The sequence below is a fragment of the Giraffa tippelskirchi genome, chromosome 10, assembly GCF_054371585.1.
Source record: "Giraffa tippelskirchi isolate mGirTip1 chromosome 10, T2T-mGirTip1v1.2.pri, whole genome shotgun sequence".
Taxonomy (NCBI): Eukaryota; Metazoa; Chordata; class Mammalia; order Artiodactyla; family Giraffidae; genus Giraffa; species Giraffa tippelskirchi.
In genome coordinates this window covers 94,658,424-94,681,970 of record NC_137284.1, presented here as the reverse complement: position 1 = coordinate 94,681,970, position 23,547 = coordinate 94,658,424, and the positions used below count along the sequence as shown (strand labels likewise).

General features: G+C 42.2%; 1 protein-coding gene across 3 annotated transcripts in view; it reads right to left on the bottom strand.

The window, feature by feature from the left end:
• The window catches only part of SLC26A4 (solute carrier family 26 member 4), a 71,656-nt gene extending 53,661 nt beyond the window's left edge, over positions 1-17,995 (bottom strand). The window contains exons 1-4 of one of the 3 annotated variants that reach the window (XM_081535981.1): positions 17,949-17,995; positions 5,921-7,461; positions 4,951-5,117; positions 3,073-3,212 (exon numbers count right to left, since the gene is read on the bottom strand). In XM_081535981.1, the coding sequence (XP_081392107.1) occupies positions 3,073-3,212; positions 4,951-5,114 (304 nt within the window). In that variant the 5' untranslated portion in view covers positions 5,115-5,117; positions 5,921-7,461; positions 17,949-17,995. The remainder of the gene's footprint in view (positions 1-3,072; positions 3,213-4,950; positions 5,118-5,920; positions 7,462-17,948) is intronic. The other 2 variants (XR_014067274.1, XM_081535982.1) reach the window with 2 other exon arrangements.
• Positions 17,996-23,547: the final 5,552 nt, after the last annotated feature.

Here is a 23,547-nt window from a genome sequence, read left to right as displayed (position 1 = left end):
AAACAATTCCTCTCTTGGTTTTGGAACCCGCGTCCTTCAGATTGTTCTTTTTCTCTATCTTCCTGAGCCCAACATCATGTTTCTTTGTGGCCCCTCCTCCTCTCCCCTGACTTTTCGTACTCCAGCCTGATTCTTCTCCCCATCTACCTTTCTGCCTAGGTAGTCTCAGGGATTCCCAGTCCTTTGAATATCACCTCTAGAGTGATGCTTTCCTGACTTTTATGTCTAGTCCAAACCTCTCCAATGTCCTTCCTTCTTCTAGTAGCTCCAACTCCATATCTGGCATCTCAAATGTGGCACATGCAAAAGGAAAACATTTGGTTCTCCATCCCAATTCTGCTTGTTAGCCAGTCCCTATCCATCAGTATGTTACCTGTGATTCATGCTCCAAAATATATTTCAGATTTGTGCAGCTCTACCTCCTACTTGATTAGCTTCAAGCTGAAATGTCTGTCTTCAGGGCTGGGACTAGGGAGAGGCAAGTGAGGTGCCTGGGGCACATTATTTAGAAGGTCCCTGGAGGACTCACTTACCTAATTTTAATCCTGGCCCTGCCTAACCTTATCTCCTCCTGCTCACTCCCCTAAACTGCTCTTTCCTCCATCCGTACCAGAATTCTTCCCGTTCCTCCCTTGAAAATACTATGCTCTATTTGACCTCAGGGACTTTGCATCTTTGCCTGGTACACCCTGTTTTCTCTTTCTTACATGGCTATCTCCTTCCCATCTTCCTAACCCTGATTAAATTTCACCCCCTCAGAAAGGCCTTCCTTGACCATTCTAAGACAAACACTCCCTCCCCAAATTAACCCCTATTAAAGCCTATTTGATCCACCATAATAGATATCACAATCTGTAATTATTTTTCTATTTATCTGCTTATTTAATTCCTGAAGTCTCCCACTTAAAATGAGTGCTATGAGGTCAGTATCCAAGCCTGTTAGTAAACCACTGAAATCCCATGGCTGGCCTACAAATATCGGTGGTGGTTTAGTTGCTAAGTAGTATCCAACTCTTGTGACCCCATGGACTGTAGCCTGCCAGGCTGCTCTGTCCATGGGGTTCTCCAGACAAGAATACTGGAGTGGGTTGCCATTTCCTTCTCCAGGGGATCTTCCCAACCCAGGAATCGAACCCGGGTCTCCTACATTGCAGTCAGATTCTTTACTTACTGAGCCATGAGGGAAGCCCAGCCTACAAATATTAGATGAATGGATTTATGAATGAACCACATTAACCTCCCAGACATTCACCATACAGAGATAACTTCATAGAGACCATGCTTCTGGAAAACATTATCACTCATAAAGTGAGGAACTGCATCCTTTATAAATTAAGACCCTAGGAATTAGACTCTGGGTTCAAATCCCAGCTCCATCATTTACCAGCTCCATGACCTTGAGCAGAATTTAATAGATTTTTTGACTACTGAAAAAGAGCTATTAAGAGCTGTTGTGAGGATTAAAGAGATAATTTGCCAAAGCCCTTAGCATAGTGTCTGATACTTAAACAAAACTAAAGTTAAAATTAATTTGTATAAGATATTTGTCTAGGGACATAGCTTGAAATACCATTTTTCATGTATAAGGATGACTCATTATTCAGTCCTCTTCACTAAATGTTTACCAGCCCACCTACTTGGTGCCAGAATCATGCTAGCCATGGCTAAACATGAATTAGACAGTTCTCATCCCCCAGAAGCCGCAGGAGGTTGCCATACCACGGTTCTTAAGAGTCTACTGTGTACACTTGGCACCACTCACTGTAGGAACCACCCCATCCTGTCCAGCTCTCCCATCTACTTCTGTGAGAGAGAACACAGGCTGCTGCTCCACACGGGGGCCACAGAACATCCTTCTTCTCTGTGGGACTCTCCCTGGCATGCTCTGAGTAATCTTGAGAGTTCTATAGGCAAATTTTAGCTCAGAACATTGCTCAACCACTGTTACTAACTTCCGAAACAGTCCATTTCAAGCCATCTCTCTACCCACATTTCTACCCCATCCTACTTCCCATCACTTTGCAAAGTGAGACTTAAGCTTCAGGGAAACAGCTCTGACGCGTCTTCTTCCAGGAAGCCATTCCCAGTCCCCTAAGGCCAAGCTGAGTGCCCTGTGTGCCCTCCTGTCCCAAGCAGTATTACCCCTACCCCGACAGTCGGTCCTTCCATTGAATTGTTGTCTATTTCCTCATTGGACTATGAGCTCCTTGAAAGCAAGTGGTGCATCTTATTCATGTGAGAATACCTAGAGGCTGGCACCTACTAGATACGCCACAAAACAATAATAAGTAAACTAGATTTCTGTTTTCATAGTCCAGAGGTTTTGTGAAGTTGAGGTGAGGGCAGAAGCAAGATGATGAGGATAGAGTACAAAGGAAAATGCCCATAATGCTATTCTCCAGCTCTGCAATGGAGTTCCAAGATGTTCATGGAAATAAGGCTTAAAGGCCATTTAAAAAATGTCCTGTGTTGGGACATTCTGCCAGAAGATTAAAATACAGGGATGGATTTAAAGTGGGGAGGGAGAGGCAAGAGCAGAAAAAAACCATTTACATGTAGTCTAGGCTACCATACTTCCTTCCCTTTCCTTTAAGAGAGTTTCAAATGGCATGTCAAGACCATGTATGAAATGTAAAATAATTTAATGAACTGTAATCATCATTTTAAAAATCTAAGCAGAATAGAATAGGACAGAATAGAAAATATTAGAGAGTATTACTTGTAGTGAGGATAAGTATTATTTCACAAAACTTGAGATGCATGTGTACATATCATGATGTCATACAGATTTCTTACTGTGAGCTGTGGCCAGTGAAAATTGGGAAGCAGCTGCTTAGGTGACAGGGCTCTAGTTGGAGCCAAGCAGATAGAGAAGCAACAGGGTTTCCTAAGAAGAGAAGTGTAAGGAAGACGAGGAAGAAGGGAATCTCACCAGTAAGGGGCAGGCTCTGGAGGAAAGATGCAGGCTATGATGGGTGAGCAAGACTTTGGTGCAGACCCATGGGAGGGAGGGGGGAGTTAGGAATGGCTGTGATTCTCCATCGCTTCGGAGCTAGACCACCATTATCTTACCTTGAAGTGTCCCCACTAGACCAGTACTAACTCCCGAAATGATATCACTAAGTAGCCATTCCTTGATCCGGTATTTGGGAAGCCAGTCCAAGATGGGCAGGAGAGTCTTTACCATGCGAAGGGTTCTCTTTCTTGAACAACTGTCAAAAGGCGAGAAAAGGAGACTTCCAATCCAATCTTGGTCACAACCCACTGCAAATCACAAAGTTTTGAACTGAAGTCTGCTAATGTCTCTAACTATTTAGAAAAAAGCATAGGAATTGCATGAAAAAATACTAACAGTGAAGTGCTTACCATGTCTTTGCCAAGAACTCTATTTACCCTTTTAAATGCACTGTACTAGAAAACACAGGATTAAGTGTTACCCACCCCCCCCTTAATTCTCTGAGAAAATACCCCCAAACAAGAACCCATTTTCTGGTCCAGCCACAGATTGATCAATGTGGAGTCTTTAAATGGAGATTACATTTGGACTTCTAACCTAGGCATCTTCTTTTTCTTTCAAGAAACAAACTCTGTATATTCTGGCAATAGGAGCTTGGAGCCAACTCTTAACATGATGAATACATATCTTGTTGTACCTTACTACCTAGTTTTTAAAATTCAATAACCTATAGGTAAAAGAAAAAAACATATTTGGGGCTTTCCTGGTTGCTCAGATGCTAGACAATCTGCCTGCAATGCAGGAGACCCAGGTTCAGTCCCTGAGTAGGGAAGATCCCTTGGAGAAGGGAATGGCTACTCCAGTATTCTTGCCTGGAGAATTCCATGGACAGAGGAGGGAGCCTGGAGGGCTACAGTCCATGGAGTCGCAAAGAGCTGGACATGACAGAGCAATTAACATTTTCAGTTTTTCAAATACCATTTGACTCTTGATTCAAATAAATTATTTTAAAAATTATATTTATGAGACATTTTGAAATTTTGTTGAGTTACTTTTTTAATATTAGGGATCGCTTCATTTTTGTGTGTGATAATGGAATTGTGGGTTGCATTTTTTAAGAGTCCCTAAAGATAAATACTGAAATAAATACAATCCAAAAAAAAAAAAAACCACTATATGGAATTTGCTCCAAAAAAAAAAAAAAAAGTGGAGTGGGGCAAGTATGTGTGGTAAGACAAGATTAATTCTGAGTTAATCATCCTTGAAGCCCTGTGATGGGTAAAAACATGGGAGAGGGTTCATTGTGCTACTGTGCCTGCTTTTGAATATATTTGAAATGTTTTTTAAACGGTTTGAAATGTTTTAAGAAGAGGAAAAAAAAAACAAAAAAAAAACCCATCTAGCAGCAGCTGACAATTCCTTCCGTTTGCGGTATCTACTTACGGGTGGCCCGAGTGGGTTTAGAGACTGATGGAGGTTCTTCTCAGAGAGCCCTACTTCCTGGACAGTGGACAGCTCTGAGCACACCGTGCTCTCCTGTGTCCTCGCCTTCATTCCATGCCTCTGAGTGTCATTTTTCCCGGATGAGCTTGGGGCTTTCAAGGACTCTAGGTCAGGTGACGAGTTACCCACTACCTCTTTGTAGTAAAGTCACTTGTTCTCCCACTCTCCTCAGCCTAGCCTTCACAAGAAGACCGTAGGGACCCGCTGTATCCCAAGGCGCACTCCAGGTGCCCTCAAGAGAGCAGCACAAAGAGACAGCGCTCCCCGAACACACCCTCTCCAAAGTTGAGTTTCTGAGACTAGGGTCGATTCGGGCCGAGAGTGATGGAGCCACCTTCCCACCAGGGAGGCCAGAGTTCGTGACCTGACCGAAGCCGTCCCTGCAGGGCGGGCGCGGCATCCCACTCTCAGCCGCTGGGCATGCCGGCGGGTCTGCGCGCCCACATTCCCGGATTCACTGCGCCCCTCGCCCCGTCCGCCGCGGGCGCTACCTGCAGCCCTGGGCCAGGTTCTCTCTCAGCGTCTTGCGCTCTTTCGGGCGCTGCTCGTACTGCTGTTGGAAGGCGAGCTCGTTGTAGACCGGCCGCGACACCACATAGCTGCAACTGTACTCGGGGAGCGGCGGCGGCTCCAACCTGTCGCCCGGCGCTGCCATGACCTGCGAGGCGGAGGGCGACGAGCAGGGAGGAGATGGGGCGAGGGAGGAGAAGAGGAGGTGAAGACCACTAGTTAGCTGCCTCCCGGCCCCACCTGCTGCAGTCGATCCCCGAGAAAGGGGTCCGCGCTCTGCCACACTCTCCGCCTAGGCCCGCCGCGGCTGGGCGCGCACCTCCAGCCTGCAGGAGGCCCTGAGGACCTCCGGTCTCGAGCCTACATCTGCTGCCCGGGGCTCCCGGACTCTTAAGAGAGTGAGTCCTGCGCTGGGGGGTTGCCGGAGCCAGACTCACTCCCCTCGGATGAGCAGCCAGGGCGCTGTCCGCGTCCTGAAATCTCCCCAAACCCGGGCTGGGGCCCGGGACGCGCGCGCGGCGGGCAGGAAAGGGCCCCTGTGAGAGTCCCCATCTTCCTAAACCCGAAGCAGCGCGCAGAGCCAGGAGAGCCCTGGGAGAGAAGCACAGCCCCCCGTGCCGGACGTGGGGCCTTCAGGCCACGTTCCCCGGGTCCCAAGGCTGCGCGCACGCTGCAGGAAAATTCCAGCAGCCGGGCGCGCTCTTCCGGGGACAGAACTTTGGGGAGTGGAGTAAGTCTCACACCTCGGCCTGTTTCCTAGCTTCCTTCTTGCTCTCAGCTTCTCAGAAAGACTGTACTGTCCCCTGCCGGGCAGCTCCATAGCCTGTCCTCCCCTCACCCCGCCCCTCCCGCCCCGCCATCTCCACTAGTCCCATCCCCAACCAGCGATGCCTCCCCAGGAGTTAAGGCAGGGCGGCGTGGCGTGCGTTGCATCTTCAGCGACGATCTCACCTGCTTCGACTCACGACCAGCCTGGAATGCCCCCGGGACAGCCGTTCCGCCGCCTTTATAGCGCTCTCAGAAGGCAGTGAGACGTTTTATTTACGGAGCAACAGAGACACCTTAGTCCAAAAAAGGGACACACAGGCAGCTGTCTTTCCCCACCTATCCTACCAGGAAAAAAAAAGAAGTCTACCCCTCCCTAATTCTTTCCCTTTCCCGAAACAGGAAGGCTGAGAATCTTACTGGCTCTCACCCAGAGGCCACCCAAATCCACCGCCCCTCAATTGCTAACGTGGGCTACGAGGTCAGGGGCGGAGCAGGCCCTGGGGAGCTTGTTACAGGAGACCAGAGCCCAGCGTGGAAGAAGAGGTCAGTGACTGCGAGGAGCGCTGGCCTTGACTCCTAGGTTGTATGAATCCGGAAGCTCCACGGTCTGGCACACAGCTCTCAAACCAAGTGGGGAGGAGGAAAGGAGCAGTGGCCAGTTTTGCATTTAATAAGGCTTTGGATTTCTAGAAGGTCTTTCTTTGGAAGTACCCAGTGAGTGGTGGTTATAGACAGTTAAGCAATTTATTCATCAAGCTTAGATATGAACTTTTCTGTGTTTATGTGTGTTTCACTTCACAATCAAAATCAAGTGCCCAGGTGGCCCCCTTTCTTACTTGACTGACCCTTTGGTTCTTTTATCTTTCTTCTCATTCGTCTAAACTGTGAAGGGGGGAATACGCTGAAGTAAACAAGAATCAAGACTAGAAGGGCCGGAGCGGGGAGTAGGAATCTATCCTATCTCCTCAATATTTTGTCTTCTGCTAGGATGAATCTTGTTAAAGCCAACTATTCTGGTTAAGATGAGGGGAGGGAGAGTTCAGTAAACAAGAAAATTCTCTCCTGATTATCAACACCAGCCTTCAGTTACCCAGCTGGAAAATTCAGACAGTGGTAATTTCATAAGCATTGGGAAATAGAATCCTCTCAGGAGAACCCTGGTGTAAATCCTCTGAAGTTGTATTTGACACGGTATTCTCATGTGTGTGTTTTTCTGAGGGATGAATAAATCAGCAGCTTTCAGCAGATCTTCCAAAGCTTGTGCTCAGTCATTCAGTCGTGTCCAACTCTGTGACTCCATGAACTGTAATTCGCCAGGCTCTTCTGTCCATGGGATTTTCCTGGCATGAATACTGGAGTGGATTGCCATTTCCTTCTCCGGGGGAAAAAAAAATAAGCTGGTTCAGTGGTAAAGAATCCGCTTGCAATGCAGGAGATGCAGGTTCGATTCCTGAGTAGGGACAATTTCCTGGAGAGGGAGATGACAACCCACTCTAGTATTCTCGCCTGGGAAATCCCATGGACAGAGGAGCCTGGTGGACTACAGTCCATGGGGTCACAAAGAGTAGGAAATGACTTAGCGACTAAACAACAAGAACAACAGACTAAGGTTAAGAACCCTTGAAAATACAATCTAAAAAGAAATTCCAGGGACTTCCCTGGTGTCCAGTGGTTACGATTCTGCACTATCAATGAAGATGTGGTTTGGATCCCTGGTTGAGGAACTAAGATCCCACATGCGGCACGGCCAAAAGAAAAAAAAAGGAAAAGAAAAAAGAAAATCCACGTCATTAAATTTAGAATTTTTATCCATCTGCAGAGAATAATGTATTTGTATATAGGATTCCCCCCACCCCGAGACATTTGGCAATGTCTAGAGACATTTTTGGTTGCCATGCTCAGGGGATGCTACTGAGATCTAGTAGAAAGAGGCCAGGGATGCTACTAACCATCCTATGATAAAGTTTTCAGTCCCTCTAAGTTTCCGTATGTTATTTGAATGCACATTTATTAATAAATCGTTATGTATACTAAATATATGCATCTCTTTCCATATTTATAGTGTACATTCATTTTCTGTAAGTAGTACATTTATCATTGGATATCAAATTCAACTAGACTGAAATGGAGGCAAGTTTTTAAATGTCCCCACCCCTCACACACCCACAGGTACCTTCAAGATTCAGTTAAAGCTCCTTCTCCTCCATGAACAGTGCTTGATGCTCTCAGAATTAATCCAATTACTTCTCTAAATTCTCTTGGCACCTTATCTGAACTTCTCCCTCAAGACACCTCTTACTATCTACCTTAGGACCATAATTTTATTTACATACAAGTTTTATCTCCCTCACTAGACAAAACTTCTTGAGGGCAAGCACGGTGACTCCTTATATGTCCTATATTACCTTCCATAATGTATTCTAAAAAGATAAATCTTTGACCCAAACATATTTTTTTAAACAACTAAAAATTATAGTATGTATTGGTCAACAACTTTTTTTTCTTTGAGGTTAAAGCTGTGTCATGGATATTTTTCCAGGTGAGTACATATAGAAATTCCTTAATTTTGTTAATAGCTGCCTAGGATTTCATACTATAACTCAGTTCCATGGTAACTCTTCTAGATGATTCACAATTCTTTAGTGATTTAACTTGGAGGCATACTGTGCAAATATAAATATAAACCATGTCCCATTCTGGTAGGCCTTTCTGTTCATTGTCACTTGCTGTTTTGAACATTTTTTAGTCTACTTCATTCAGCTCTGTGGACCACTTTGTATCAGAACTTGGTGATCACGTGTTGATGGTAGCAATTCAAAGGAACAAGGGATAGGGTAGAGGTCTCAGAAGGATGAAGGACAAAAAAAGCTATCGAATAACACTAGGAGTCAATGGTATAACTTTCCTTGGAGAATAGATGGAGTTCTTCTTCGAAATGCATTTTTCTAGGTAAGGATTCAGTTTAACAATTATCAAAATATAATAAGACTTGCATGTATCTGGATGAATATATTGCCTTTTTGCTTGTTTGTTTGTTAAATGCCTTTTCTACTGAAGAAATAAGTGGTGCATGGACAGAATGGCCTCTCCCTTACAGGTTTCTATAAAAATATAGAACTACTTCTCTCATTGGTCTGAATTTGGCCGTCCTTTAAAAACAGAGAAGAGTAGGAGGTGATAACAGCTGGCTCTCTCCACTCAATTTATTTGTTATATTAAACAACTCAAATTACTCACTTTAGAATTCACCTGTTTCACATAGAGGTGGGTGGTTCTTATTTACCAGAATTTAATCATTTCCAGAACTTCTTCCCAAAGAGATAGATGTGTCGTTTCAAAATAAATGTCAGACAATATTATTGTTACTTTCCAGCACTTATTTAGCAGTTAATGCTGATTTAAAATGCATTTCTTATTTATATACTTTAAGCATTTAGTGTAAGACAGAGTGTAAGACAGAGTCCTCTATAAGATCTACACACTCTTTCATTCATTCATTTGTTCATTTACTCATTCAAGGATTTATTAAGAATTACGTTGGCCATGATACAATGATAAAGAAAGAAGTATGGACCCTCATCTTATACCTGTGGGTGCAGCGAACATTACTACATGGTCACAAATTGTATATTATGTTTCACTGATTCTAAAATGCACATTTTTTGCAAGTCAAAACCACAATGAGGTACCATCTCACGCCGGTCAGGATGGCTGCTATAAAAAAGTCTACAAACAATAAATGCTGGAGAGGGTGCAGAGAAAAAGGAACCCTCTTACTGTTGGTGGGAATGCAAACTAGTACAGCCACTATGGAGAACAGTGTGGAGATTCCTTAAAAAACTGGAAATAGAACTGCCATATGACCCAGCAATCCCACTACTGGGCATACACACCAAGGAAACCAGAATTGAAAGAGACACGTGTACCCCAATGTTCATCACAGCACTGTTTACAATAGCCAGGACGTGGAAGCAACCTAGATGTCCATCAGCAGATGAATGGATAAGAAAGCTGTGGTACATATACACAATGGAATATTACTGAGCTATTAAAAAGAATGCATTTGAATCAGTTCTAATGAGGTGGATGAAACTGGAGCCTATTATACAGAGCAAAGTAAGTCAGAAAGAAAAACACCAATACAGTATATTAACACATATATATGGAATTTAGAAAGATGGTAACGATGACCCTATATGCAAGACAGCAAAAGAGACACAGATGTAAAGAACTGACTTTTGTACTCTGTGGGAGAAGGCGAGGGTGGGATGATTTGAGAGAATAGCATTGAAACATGTATATTATCATATGTGAAATAGATTGCCAGTCTAGGTTCAATGCATGACACAGGGTGCTCAGGGCTGATGCACTGGGATGACCCTGAGGGATGGGATGGGGAGGGAGGTGGGAGGGAGGGTCAGGATGGGGAGCACATGTACACCCATGGCTGATTCATGTGAATGTATGGCAAAACCCATCACAATATTGTAAAGTAATTAGCCTCCAATAAAAATAAAAATAAAATAAAATGCACATTTTTCATGTTTTATAAGGACTCATAATTGATGATGTATTATAGTTCAATTAGCACTTTTTTCTTAGTGGTTCATAAAATAATTGTGAATTTTACAATTATTGGCATTATAGAATTGATAAAATATGAAATATAAAAAATCATAAGTGAGCTATATTTTTGAGTGATTTCCTGTTATACGAGAATGATTTTTGAGTCCTATGTTAGTTTAAATTGAGAGCAGTCAGTCTTGCTAACTTTTTCTGGTCTAGAGGGCAAATTTTTACATAGTTTCTTCTTCCTCTTTTTTTTAACTTAAAAATTTCTTTAGTCAGAAGAATTGCAAAATAACGGAAATACACAAATAATGCCCCAAAGTCTGTTTTTAAAAGCAATCTAGATTCTGATTTTTATCATTTTCTACCTTTGAATTGTCATGTTTGTGGCTTGTTTCTTTTTTTTTTTTTTTAATGTAGAATTGAATTGACTCACTTCCTGTTTGGATGCAGCATTTGACCCACTGTTAATCACATTTCAAACAGAAGCTACACCCTCCCTCTTCACACTGGCATTGGTGAAAAACCAGTTGCCCAGGGAAATCATTTTTCCCTGGGAAATTCAACTCTGATCCTGTGTTTTATTTTTATCAAGGCAATGGATGCTAAGTTTCTGCCATATTTAAACAGAAAGAGAACTTTAACTTTCTCTTTTTCTGATCTCTCCTCTGAACAACGGATTTGGCTTGCTTTCAGTAATCATACAGCTTTGTACACTATTGTTTTCTATTTATTTCCTGTATGTTATCTTTTTCCTCCTCTCCAGATATAAGATCTGCTCCTTAAACTCAGAAATAGCATCTTATATGTCTTTTATGGTATTAAAAAATTACATATAGCTTTTAGTGAGCAAGTTGGAAAATATAGCAATCGTTTCTTATTGCACCATGCAGATGGTCTCTGTTAAGTTTTTTGCTTATTTCCTTCTTGCTTTTTTTCCCTATGTGCACATATGTGTATATTTCAAGCAGGTAAGATTATAATGTTATTCTTAATGCTAGTCTTGTTTTGTGTCTTTACACAATACCTTGGTAAATTATGACAATGTAATAAATAAGAAAATATTTTTTAAATTATTGATTGACTTATCATTTAATGAAGGATCTTGAGAAACTATTAGGTAGAAATGAAACTTATTAAAAAAAAAAGAAGATAATTTAGGCTTCTAAATGAAAATCATTCAACAAAAGAATTCTTTCCAAACCAATGTTGCAGTTCATTCCAATTTAAAGCAACTTCCACTGTTGATAAAAATTTGTTTGTATATAATTCAATAAATTTTCAGATAGTGGAGGAAACACCACATTCTTTAATATAAATCCAAATTTGATATTGTTTTAGTAAAATTATCTTTCATTAGATAAATGAAATAATGACACATTTTTTTAAGCAAAGAGTAATTCGAGGGCCCACTCAAGTTTCTTATGATATTTGTCTTTCTCTTACTTCACTTAGTATGATAATGTCTAGGACCATCCATATTGCCACAAATGACATTATTTTATTCCTTTTTATGGCTGAATAATATTTCATTCTATATATCTAATACCACATCTTCTTTATCCTTTAACTTTTAAAGTTATCTTTGCCCACCTATTCTATGGACATGGTTTTTCAATGGAGAGAGAAAGGGAAACTCGAGAAATGTTTCAAGAAAACACTAATGTGCTGTGTCATCGTGAGTTGGATGTTTAAGTAATTCCATCCATCCATTCATTCATTCATAGATACATAGGTACATTTATTGATTCAGTGAATACTTATTGTCAAACACTGTTTTAAGTTTTGGGGATACGGCACTGAACAAGTCTGACAAAGTTTCTGCCCTCAAAATGTTACCAAACCAAAACATGTTCACAGTAAAGACAATCTGCTGACACGGGGTTGTGATGAAGGGAAGAGCAGTGTTTCTTGCAGGGCCAAGCAAAGAGTCCAGGCAGCTGAAGTTTAAAAGGCCTGAATGCGGGGTTTCCCAGGTGGTAAAAATCCACCTGTCAATGCAAGAGACAGGGTTCGATCCCTAGTGGGAAGATGCCACATGCCACGGAGCAACTAAACCCGTGTACCACCACTGCTGAGCCTGTGTTCCAGAGTCAGGGAGCTGCAGCTGCTGAAGCCCCTGTTCCTTGGTGCCTTAGAGCCCCTGCTCCACTCAAGAGAAGCCACTGCATAGCACCTAGAGAGTAGCCCCTACCAGCTGCAACTAGAGAAAAGTGCAGGCAGCAATAAAGACCCAGCATAGCCAAAAAAATGAATAATAAAAAAATTTTTTTTCAAAGGCCTAAGCTCTCCAAAGGTTTTCAGGGAAAGCTTTTTAGGGAGGAAGTTCTAGGGTATGTGATCAACTCATGGAAATTCTTCTGACTGGTGGTGAAATAATCCGGAAACAACATCATCAGCCTTCTGATTCCAACCAACCTGAGGTCTATGCGCTTAAGGGCAGCATACAGTAAATTTCTTCTGCCTGGTGATGGTTTTGGTATGTGCTAAACAGCTCAAAGGGCATGACTCAGCATATTATCTGTAGCACTTGAGGAGGAACTAACGGTCCTTGTCTTTGTTTAATGACTAAACTATTTGTTTAGTGACTAAACTATTATTTGTCTTGTTTGACTTGTTCTTTCTGCATTGTCTCACTTCTATAATTAAATTCATTGTTTGATTAAAGTTTTTCTATAGACTGAGTAACTAAACACAGCACACAGACAAAAGGCAGGCAGAGGACATTGGTGAGGAGTGAGGGAGGCGGGTTCTGTTCTGGGAAGGCCCATAGGGTGCTGCTCGGTAACAAAAGAATTTATAGGGTAGTTGATGACTGTCATATACACAAATAAGTAAATCAGATAATACTCTGTGATGATAAAATTCTATTAGAGAAACAGAACAGTGTCATGTAGAATTATTGGTGAGCAGTGATAGCAGAGGGAGAAGGAGGAAAGCTTTAAATGGAGTGGTCAGGAAAGGCCTCTCTCTCAGTAGGTGACCAGTCTTCTGGAAAAGGAAACTGCAAATGCAAAAACTCAAAGTCAGGAAGGACTTTGATGTGCTTGAGAAAATAAAAGGAAGGCAGTGTGATTGAGATCCAGATAATGCAGATCTGGAGATACCAGAGTGAGAGACCTCAGCAGCATGTGAAAATGACAACTCGGCACTTGGGGAGAGAGGACAGACAGATGAAACAAGGCCAGTGCAAGTCCCTGAGAGGTCACAGGAGGAGGTAGAGGGGCTTCTCTTCTTCTGTAAAATGCAGATAATTGAACTCAGGTGGTGAGGGAAAAAATAATACAGAATACTTTGAATGGTTTGGAGAACTATTCTCTCAATAAAGAGGTTTTTGGTAGCTATGTTTTTAAATAATATATATCAAGTAAAGGGGAAAAAATTAATATTTAAAATGTATGGACTTCCCTGGTGACACAATGAATAAGAATCCACCTGCCAATGCAGGGGACATGGGTTCAATCCCTAGTCTGAGAAGATCCCACATGCTGTGGAGCAACTAAGCCCATTTGTCACAAGTACTGAACCTATGCTCTAGAGCCTGCACACTGCAACTAGCAGCACCTGTGCATCTAGAGCTTGTGCTCTGCAACAAGAGAAGCCACTGCAGTGAGAAGCTGGAGCACCGTAACAAAGCCCTCCCCCACCCCCTCACCCCCACCCGCATCTAAAGAAAGCCCTGGCACAGCACTTTAGACCCAGTGCTGAACTCTCCCCACCACCAACAAAATGTGTCCTCTTGTTTCTAATTATTGCATGTGTGATTAATAATTTTATTGTTTTGGGTACTGGTAATGGCTTATGCTCAGGAAGTTTTCAGTAATCAAGGTAACTCCTGTAGATCTGAACAGAAATTGATCCAGGTAATCACACTAGATTCTTTTGGTGGAAAACAACAGCCTATTGTCTGAGGCCATTTGTCTTTCTTTTGTCGGGGAGGGGCACTGGCTGACAGGTGCTTTGCTTTATAAAGAATATGCTTTTAAAATTCGTTCCTATCTCTACTGATCTACAAATTAGTAGCAGCACAATGAATCCTAGAATCTGCTGTCTAATTTTTCATTTAAGAATGAATCTTAAATATCAACAGAAAGAAAGCCTATCAAGGGACAGACAGGTTGATGAGGAGGAAAAAAAAAAAGGAAAGGATGAAGCTGAGGGAGGCTGAAGAGACAGAATCAAAGGACTGGGATGGGAGAGAGAGATGGGAGGGGGAGACTCATGGCATTTTTTCCACTGGATGATTTGAAAACTCAACTGCTTTGGAGCATAAGTATTACCTTGAGGTGAATATTGTTATTTCCATTATACAGATGAAGAGATACATACAGTTAAGTAATTTGCCAAGGGTCACACAGCCTAGCTGAGCTGGAATCTGAACCTAAGCAGTTTGACTCCAAAAACCACTCTCTTAACTTCTGTGAAAATAACCTGGGGCTTTAGCAACATCTGCTCACCTCCCCACCCCCCACCATAGCATAGAATTTCTAGTTGTGTATTAGCAGCCTAGGCTTCATGGTCCCTCTGCTAGTTTCAGCTTCTGATTCTCCCCTTTTGATATGATATTTAGAAGTATGATATACTTCTGTATGATATACACAGACAATGGTATACCATGGGATACTAACAAGGTGGGTTAATGTATAGGATGTATAGGAACACAGCAAGAAACCCAGAGTGTATTGTAGATGAAAAAAAAAATGAGGTGCAAAAAAATGTGTAGAGTATACTCATATTTGCATTCCTGAAGGGCATATACATTTGCATATGATCTTAATCAGAGTCCTAGGAAGAGAGAGAGAATACACTGAGATAGAGTTAATGAAGGCACTGTTTACAAAAGTGTGGGGTAGGCTCAAGGAGAACCAATAAGGCTTGGTGAAGCCCCTTGGGGTTACCTGAAGGGAAGTGTTAAAAATCTGGAGAAAAGAGCAGTCAGCAGTCCTAGCCTAAGGGGGTGGTGAGGAAGGAGCTGTTACTAGAACCAGAGTGTGGTTGGAGAGGGTTGCTCCACAGGTACTGGGGCTTTTAGTACAGGAACAGGGCCTGCTGGTTCCAGGTCCAAGGAGGAAGGAGCCAAGGACATAAGTACCTCTACTTCTTCCCTCCCATCTGATTGTCCTGCTGGTAGGGACTTCCCCAACCTCCCTTCCTCCATTGCCCAAGTTCTACTGGAAGAAATTAGAGAGCTGAGAAACCTGTTGGCATTACCCATAAGGTTAGTCTCCAGGGCACACAGCTGAGCAGAGAAAGCTGCAGAGAAGATAGGGAGGGGTCCATGGAGATTCCATATATATAAAAGTAGAATGTTTCTGGAAAAATTCACAAGACATTAGGGTCTGATGGAAGCAAGGGTGTTTTTTGTTTTTTTTTTTCCCTCATGGCTTGATTTTCAGGACCTCAGTTGCCCAACCAGGGGTTGAACCTGGACCCTTGCAAGGCCAAGTCCTAACCACTGGACCACCAGAGAATTCCTGCAAGGGACTTTTTAAAAAGTATACTTTATTTTAGAGCAGTTTTATTTTATGTATTTATTTTTTGGCTGCACCACATGACATATGGAACTTCCCCCACCAGGGATTGAACCTGTGTCTCCTACAGTGGAAGCTTAGAGTCTTAACCACTGGACCACAAGGGAAGTCCCAGAGTAGTTTTAGATTTACAGAAAATTTAAGAAGATAATATGAAGAATTCTCACATTAACTTTCACCAAAAGTCAATAGTTTGTTCGGATTTCCTTAGCTTTTAGCTAACACCTTTTTTTGTTCCAGGATACTACATTGCATTAAGTTTCATTAGGCTTCTTTTGGAACTAAGCAGGATCCTGTGGGGCCCTCCTGGATACAAAAGCCCCTCTAAGCCCCTCATTTCTGGTTTGTTGAAAAAGATTTGGTCTCCTAGACATTCCCTGAGTTTCAAACACCAGACTCAAACAATTACTAATTCTGGAAGGGCGGGAATGCAGAAACAAAGAAAAAGTAGTCAAGAAAAATAGTTCAAGGATAGCTTTCTTATCTAGTGTAAATCTGTGCTGCTCTGTTCCCCCTTACTCCTTCCTCAGGGTCTTGGAATTGTAATAGGAGGGAAAGGGGCAGAGCATAACTTTTGAAAAAATGACATAGCCCAAGGACACAACATAAACCAGTTAGAATCAAATGGGACCAAGAACAACAGACTGGTTCCAAGTCGAGAAAGGAGTATGTCAAGGCTGTATATTGTCACCCTGCTTATTTAACTTACATGCAGAGTACATCATGAGAAATGTCGGGCTGGATGAAGCACAAGCTGGAATCAAGATTGCCAGGAGAAATACCAATAATCTCAGATATGCAGATGACACCACCCTTATGGCAGAAAGAAAAGAGGAACTAAAGAACCTCTTGATGAAAGTGAAAGAGAAGAGTGAAAAAAGCTGGCTTAAAATTCAACATTAAAAAAATGAAGATCACGGCATCCAGTCCCATCACTTCATGGCAAAGATGGGGAAACAATGGAAACAGTGACAGACTTTATTTTCTTGAGCTCCAAAATCACTGCAGATGGTGACTGCAGCCATGAAATACAAAAGACGCTTGCTCCTTGGAAGAAAAGCTATGACCAAACTAGACAGCATGTTAAAATGCAGAGACATTCCTTTGCCGACAAAGGTCTGTCTAGTCAAAGCTATGGTTTTTCCAGTAGTCACGCATGGATTTGAGAGTGGGACTATAAAGAAAGCTGAGCACTGAAGAATTGATGCTTTTGAACTGTGGTGCTGGAGAAGACTCTTGAGAGTCCCTTGGACTGCAAAGAGATCAAACCAGTCAATTCTTAAGTCCTGAATATTCATTGGAAGGACTGATGTTGAAGCTGAAGCTCCAATACTTTGGCCACCTGATGCAAAGAACTATCTCTTTGGAAAAGACCCTGATGCTGGGAAAGATTGAAAGCAGGAGGAGAAGGGGACGACAGAGGATGAGATGGTTGGATGGCATCACCAACTCGATGGACATGAGTTTAAGTAAGCTCCGGGAGTTGGTGATGGACAGGGAAGCCTGGCATGCTGCAGTCCATGTGTTCACAAAGAGTCAGACATGACTAAGCTACTGAACTGAATTGGGACCAAGATGGCAGAAAAGACTAGACCTTAATCCTCATTCAGCAAGTGAAATGACACACTCAGAGGTGCCATGACAATTCCAAGGCAATGTCAAAAGACCAAGAAGTAGATGGTGGCGCAAATCCTGGAACTCTCCACCCCTTCCCAAAAATAGTTGGAATAATTCTCCCACTCATTAGCGTATGAAATTATCCAACTTATTTCCTAGTTGCACTCGCCCTCTGCAATGGCCCATACTCTGGAGTGTGCTTCCCTCTGAATCTGAATAAATCCACTTCTTACCTATCACTTTGTCTCTCACTGAATTCTTTCTGTGATGAGACATCAAGAACCTGAGCTTCATTAGGTCCAGAAACTAGGTACCATGGGTTTTGGCTGGATTCAAGTCACAGCCATGTGGGTTCAAGTCCCAAACTGGGATTTGGCTGGGTTAGAGTCCCAGCACATGGGTTCAGGTCCCATTCAGTGGTAAATGGTTTCAGAGTCACTATGAACACTAAATCCCCATACCTGAGCTTAAACCCCAGTAAATCCAGACCTCACCTTTACAGGATAGACCTCTAAAGACTCATGATGCCTGACGAAGAAGCCTGGAAGAGAAAGAAGAAGAAAGAAAAGGAGTCAGAAATTAATCTTTCTCAGTATAGTATCATGTTGAGAACTTCTCTGGTGGTACAGTGGATAAGAATGCACCTGCCAATGCAGAGGACATGGGTTCAACCCCTGGTCCAGGAAGATTCCACATGCCTCAAAGCATCTGAGCCTGTGCACCACAACTACTGATGGCTGTGTGCCTAGAGTCTGTACTCTGCAACAAGAGAAACCCCCACAGTGAGAAGCCCACACACATTAAGGAAAAGTGGCCCCTGCTCGCCACAACTAGAGAAAGCACAGGCACAGCACTGAAGACCCAGTGCAACAAACATAAAGAAGTAAATAAGCTTTTTAAAAAGATAATGTTGACAAACAAGTACAATTGATTCATTTTCATGGTCCCAATGATGCTGAAATACATATTAATAAAAATAATGAGAAAATCATTCAAAAAGAAAAAGAATAATAGTTCAAGGATAAAGCAGAGTCCTAGTTCCTCTTCAAGGGATATGCACAACAATTTAAAGCACATCGTGAGACCACCTCTTACTCCCCTACCCCCACCAGGTGGAGGATGATGCCTACTTGGAGAGCCTAGATTGGTTGGAACCAGAAAGTTGATTATTGAGATTTCTGAAACACTGCCCTGTTACCTCACCACCAACCAAGCAGAAGGAAGTCATGCACCCTGCATCCCTCTAGCCAAATGTTGACTTTGAAAACCCTTCCCAGGGGGAATTCTGGAAGGGTTTGAGCACAGACCACCCATTCTCCTTGCTTGGTGTCCTGCAAATAAATGCTTTCATTTACGACTTTCATTCACCACAACCCCGTGTCTGTAGATTGGCTTTGTTGTATAGCAAGTGGACCCAAGTTCCCTTTGATAATACTCTTGGCTGTGACAGACTTCCCTTGGGTTTGATGACGTTGAAAGTTTCGAGGAGTGCTGGCCAAGTATTTTGTAGGTTGTCCCTCTATTGGAATTTGTCTGGTTTTTCTCATACTTCAACGGGTGATATGTTTTTGGGGGGAGAGGAAAACCACAGAGGCAAATAGTCATTTTTATCACCTATCAAGGTTGCATAGTATCAACATGACTTACTGTTGATATTGACCTTGAGCACCTGGCTGAGGTGGTGTTTGTTGGGTTTCTCCACTGTAACATGACTCTCTCTTACCACCGTTTCCCTTTCTATGCTGTACTCCTTGAGAAAATTCACTACATGCAGCCCACACTTAAGGAGTAGGAAGCTAAACTCCACCTCCTCGAGGACAAATTATCTACATAAATTATTTGGAATTATTCTGCAAGGGAGATTTGTCTTCTCCTTTACCCATTTATTCATTTATTCAGTCAATCATTTCTTGATGTCTTTGTGGAATTATGAGTATTTACTTTATGTGTGTGTGTGCTCAGTCACTTCAGTCATGTCCGATTCTTTGTGATCCTATGGACTGTAGCCTGCCAGGCTCCTCTGCCTATCGAATTTTTGAAGCAAGAATATTGGAATAGGGTGCCATTTCCTACTCCAGGGGACCTTCCTGACCCAGGGATCAAAGCTGCATCTCCTGCGTCTCCTGCACTGCAGTCAAGATTCTTTTCCACTGAGCCATTGGGGAGGTCCTTGCATTATAACTCAGTGCTACTTTATTTGTTGATTACATTGTTCCTGCTTGGTTATTAGGAGATCTTCAGTTGCTCCTGTGCTCCTTTGACATGCCCCATTAATGCAGTGGTTTTTTGTTTTTGGAGCATTCTCTTACTTTCTGGCATTACAACATGTTCCAGGCTTATCTTATATATTTCCTGTGTCAGTCCTGAAATCAGCCATTTCTCCAAGGAACTCTGGTTCACTTTATTGGGAAATGGTGATAGAAACCAAGATGTAGGTAATGGTTGTGCTCTTTGCTACTGGAATATCATTGCTTACAGTCCCTCTCAGCTGACAGAACAAAGAAACATATTTATTATATTATTAAATAACATTTTATATTATATAGTATGAAACATGTTATGTATCTGTTTGGTTCAGACTCTCAGCTGTGTCTGACTGTGCGACCCCATGGACTGCAGCAAGCCAGACTTCCCTGTCCATCACCAACTCCCAGAGCTTACTCAAACTCATGTCCATCAAGTCGGTGATGCCATCCAAACATCTCATCATCCTCTGTTGTCCCCTTCTCCTCCTGCCTTCAATCTTTCCCAGCATAAGAGTCTTTTCAAATGAGTCAGTTCTTTGCATCAGGTGGCCAAAGTATTGGAGCTTCAGCATCAGTCCTTCCAATGAATATTCAGGACTGATTTCCTTTAGGATTAACTGGTTTAACCTCTTTGCAGTCCAAGGGACTCTCAAGAGTCTTCTCCAACACCACAGTTCAAAAGCATCAATTCTTCAGCGCTCAGCTTTCTTTATAGTCCAACTCTCAAATCCATACATGACTACTGAAAAAATCATAGCTTTGACTAGACAGACCTTTGTCGGCAAAGGAATGTCTCTGAATTTTAACATGCTTTCTAGTTTGGTCACAGCTTTTCTTCCAAGGAGCAAGTGTCTTTTAATTTCATGGCTGCAGTCACCATCTGCAGTGATCTTGGAGCAGAAGAAATAGTCTGTCACTGTTTCCATTGTTTCCCCATCTTTGTCATGAAGCGATGGGACTGGATGTCATGATCTTCATTTTTTTAATGTTGAATTTTAAGCCAGCTTTTTTCACTCTTCTCTTTCACTTTCATCAAGAGGCTCTCGAGTTCCTCTTTGTTTTCTGTCATAAGGGTGGTGTCATCTGCATATCTGAGGTTATTGATATTTCTCCTGGCAGTCTCGATTGCAGCTTGTGCTTCATCCAGCCTGGCATTTCACATGATGTACTCTGCATATAAGTTAAATAAGCAGGGCAAAAATATACAGCCTTGACATACTCCTTTCCCAACTTGGAATCAGTCTGTTGTTCCATGTCCAGTTCTAACTATTGCTTTTTGACCTGCATACAGATTTCTCAGGAGGCAGGTCAGGTGGTCTGGTATTCCCATCTCTTGAGGAATTTTCCACAGTTTGCTGTGATCCACACAGTCAAAGGCTTTGGCATACTCAATAAAGCAGATGTTTTTCTGGATCTCTCTTCCTTTGTCAATGATCCAGTGAATGTTGGCAATTTGATCTTTGGTTCCCCTGCCTTTTTAAAATTCATATTGAATATCTGGAAGTTCTTGGTTCATGTACTGCTGAAGCCTGGCTCGGAGAATTTTGAGCATTACTTTGCTATTGTGTGAGATGAGTGCAATTGTGCAGTAGTTTGAATGTTCTTTGGCATTGCCCTTCCTTCGGATTGGAATGAAAACTGACCTTTTCCAGTCCTGTGGCCACTGCTGAGTTTTCCAAATTTGCTGGCATATTGAGTGCAGCACTTTCACAGCATCATCTTTTAGGACGTGAAATAGCTCAGCTTGAATTCCATCATTTCCACTAGCTTTGTTTGTAGTGAAGGCCCACTTGACTTCACACTCCAAGATGCCTGGATCTAGGTGGGTGATCACACCATTGTGGTTATCTGGATCATTAAGATTGTTTTTGTATAGTACTTCTGTGTATTCTTGCCACTTCTTAGTATCTTCTGCTCCTGTTAGGTCCGTACCATTTCTGTCCTTTATTGTGCCCATCTTTGCATGAAATGTTCCCTTGGTATCTCTAATTTTCTTGAAGAGCTCTCCAGTCTTTCCCATTCTATTGTTTTCCTCTATTTCTTTACACTGATCACTGAGGAAGGCTTTCTTATGTCTCCTTGCTATTCTTTGGAACTCTCCATTCAGATGGATATATCTTTCCTTTTCTCCTTTGCCTTTTGCTCTCTTCTTTTCTCAGCTATTTGTAAGGCTTCCTCAGACTACCATTTTTTGTTTTGCATTTCTTTTTCTTGGGGATGATTTTCATCACAGCCTCCAAGATACAAACCTCCATCCATAGTTCTTCAGGCACTCTGTCTATCAGATATAATCCCTTGAATCTATTTGTCACTTTCACTGTATAGTTGTAAGGGATTTGATTTAGGTCATAACTGAACGGTCTTGTGGTTATCCCTACTTTCTTCAATTTCAGTCTGAATTTGGCAATAAGGAGTTAATGAGCTGACTGTGGCTCAGTCTTGTTTTTGCTGACTGTATAGAGCTTCTCCATCTGACTATATAGGCTGCAAAGAATATAATCAATCTGGTTTCTGCATTGACCATCGGGTGATGTCCATGTGTAGAGTCGTCTCTTTTGTTGCTGGAAGAGGATGTTTGCTGTGACCAGTGCGTTCTCTGGGTAAAACTCTGTTAGCTTTTGCCCTGCTTCATTTTCTACTCCAAGGCCAAACTTGCCTGTTACTCCGGGTATCTCTTGACTTCTTGCTTTTGCATTCCAGTCCCCTATGATGAAAACGACATCTTTCCTTGGTGTTAGTTTGAAATGCAGTACTTGTGTGCAGTCTCAAAAACAACAGAATGATTTCTGTTTGTTTCGAAGGCAAACCATTCAATATCACAGTAATCCAAGTCTATGCCCCAACCACTAATGCCGAAGAAGCTGAAGTTGAATGGTTCTGTGAAGACCTACGAGACCTTCTAGAACTAATACCTAAAAAAGATATTACGTATATAGACATATATATATAATATTTCTATATGCAACCATCTGTAATTATTAAGATAAAATGTGCATGCGTACATGCTAAATTGCTTCAGTTATGTCCAACTCTGTGTGACCCTATGGACTGCAGCCTTACAGGCTCCTCTGTCCATGGGATTGTCCAGACAAGAATACTGGAGTGGATGCCATGCCCTCCTCCAGGGGATCTTCCCAACCCAGGGATCAAACCTGTGTCTCTTACGTCTACCTGCACTGGCAGGCAGGTTCTTTACCACCAGCACCACTTGGGAAGCCCATTAAGCTAACGTAAGTTTGAGCGACTAAGCACACATTCACAATGAACTAATACTTTTATTTTGCAGTGTTCAGTGCAATTTGAGTTTATTTTTTAGTTCCATATTTTAAGTTTTTCAGTTATTTGAGAAGAAATAATATGGGAATTCCCTTGTGGTCCAGTAGTTAGCACTCCACTCTTCCATTGCAGGGGCCATGGGTTCCATCCCTGAGCAGGGAACTAAAATCCCACAAGCCATGCAGTACAGCCAAAATAATAATAATAATAATGTTTGAAATTCCCTAGTGGTAAGAAAAATTGTACGTATGTATATATATCTGTCTTGATAGTTGTGGATTACTAGATGCAAGAAAAAAAAGTTCTATCAGAAAGACCGTATAATCAAAATTTTGTGAATCAAGCTTTTTATTTTTTTATTTTTTAATAAATTTATTTATTTTAGTTGGGGGCTAATTACTTTACAATATTGTAGTGGTTTTTGCCATACATTGACATGAATCAGCCATGAGTTTACATGTGTTCCCCATCCTGAACCCTCCTCCCACCTCCCTCCCCATCCCATCCCTCTGGGTCATCCCATTGCCCCAGCCCTGAGCATTTGTCTCATGCATCGAAACTGGAATGGTGT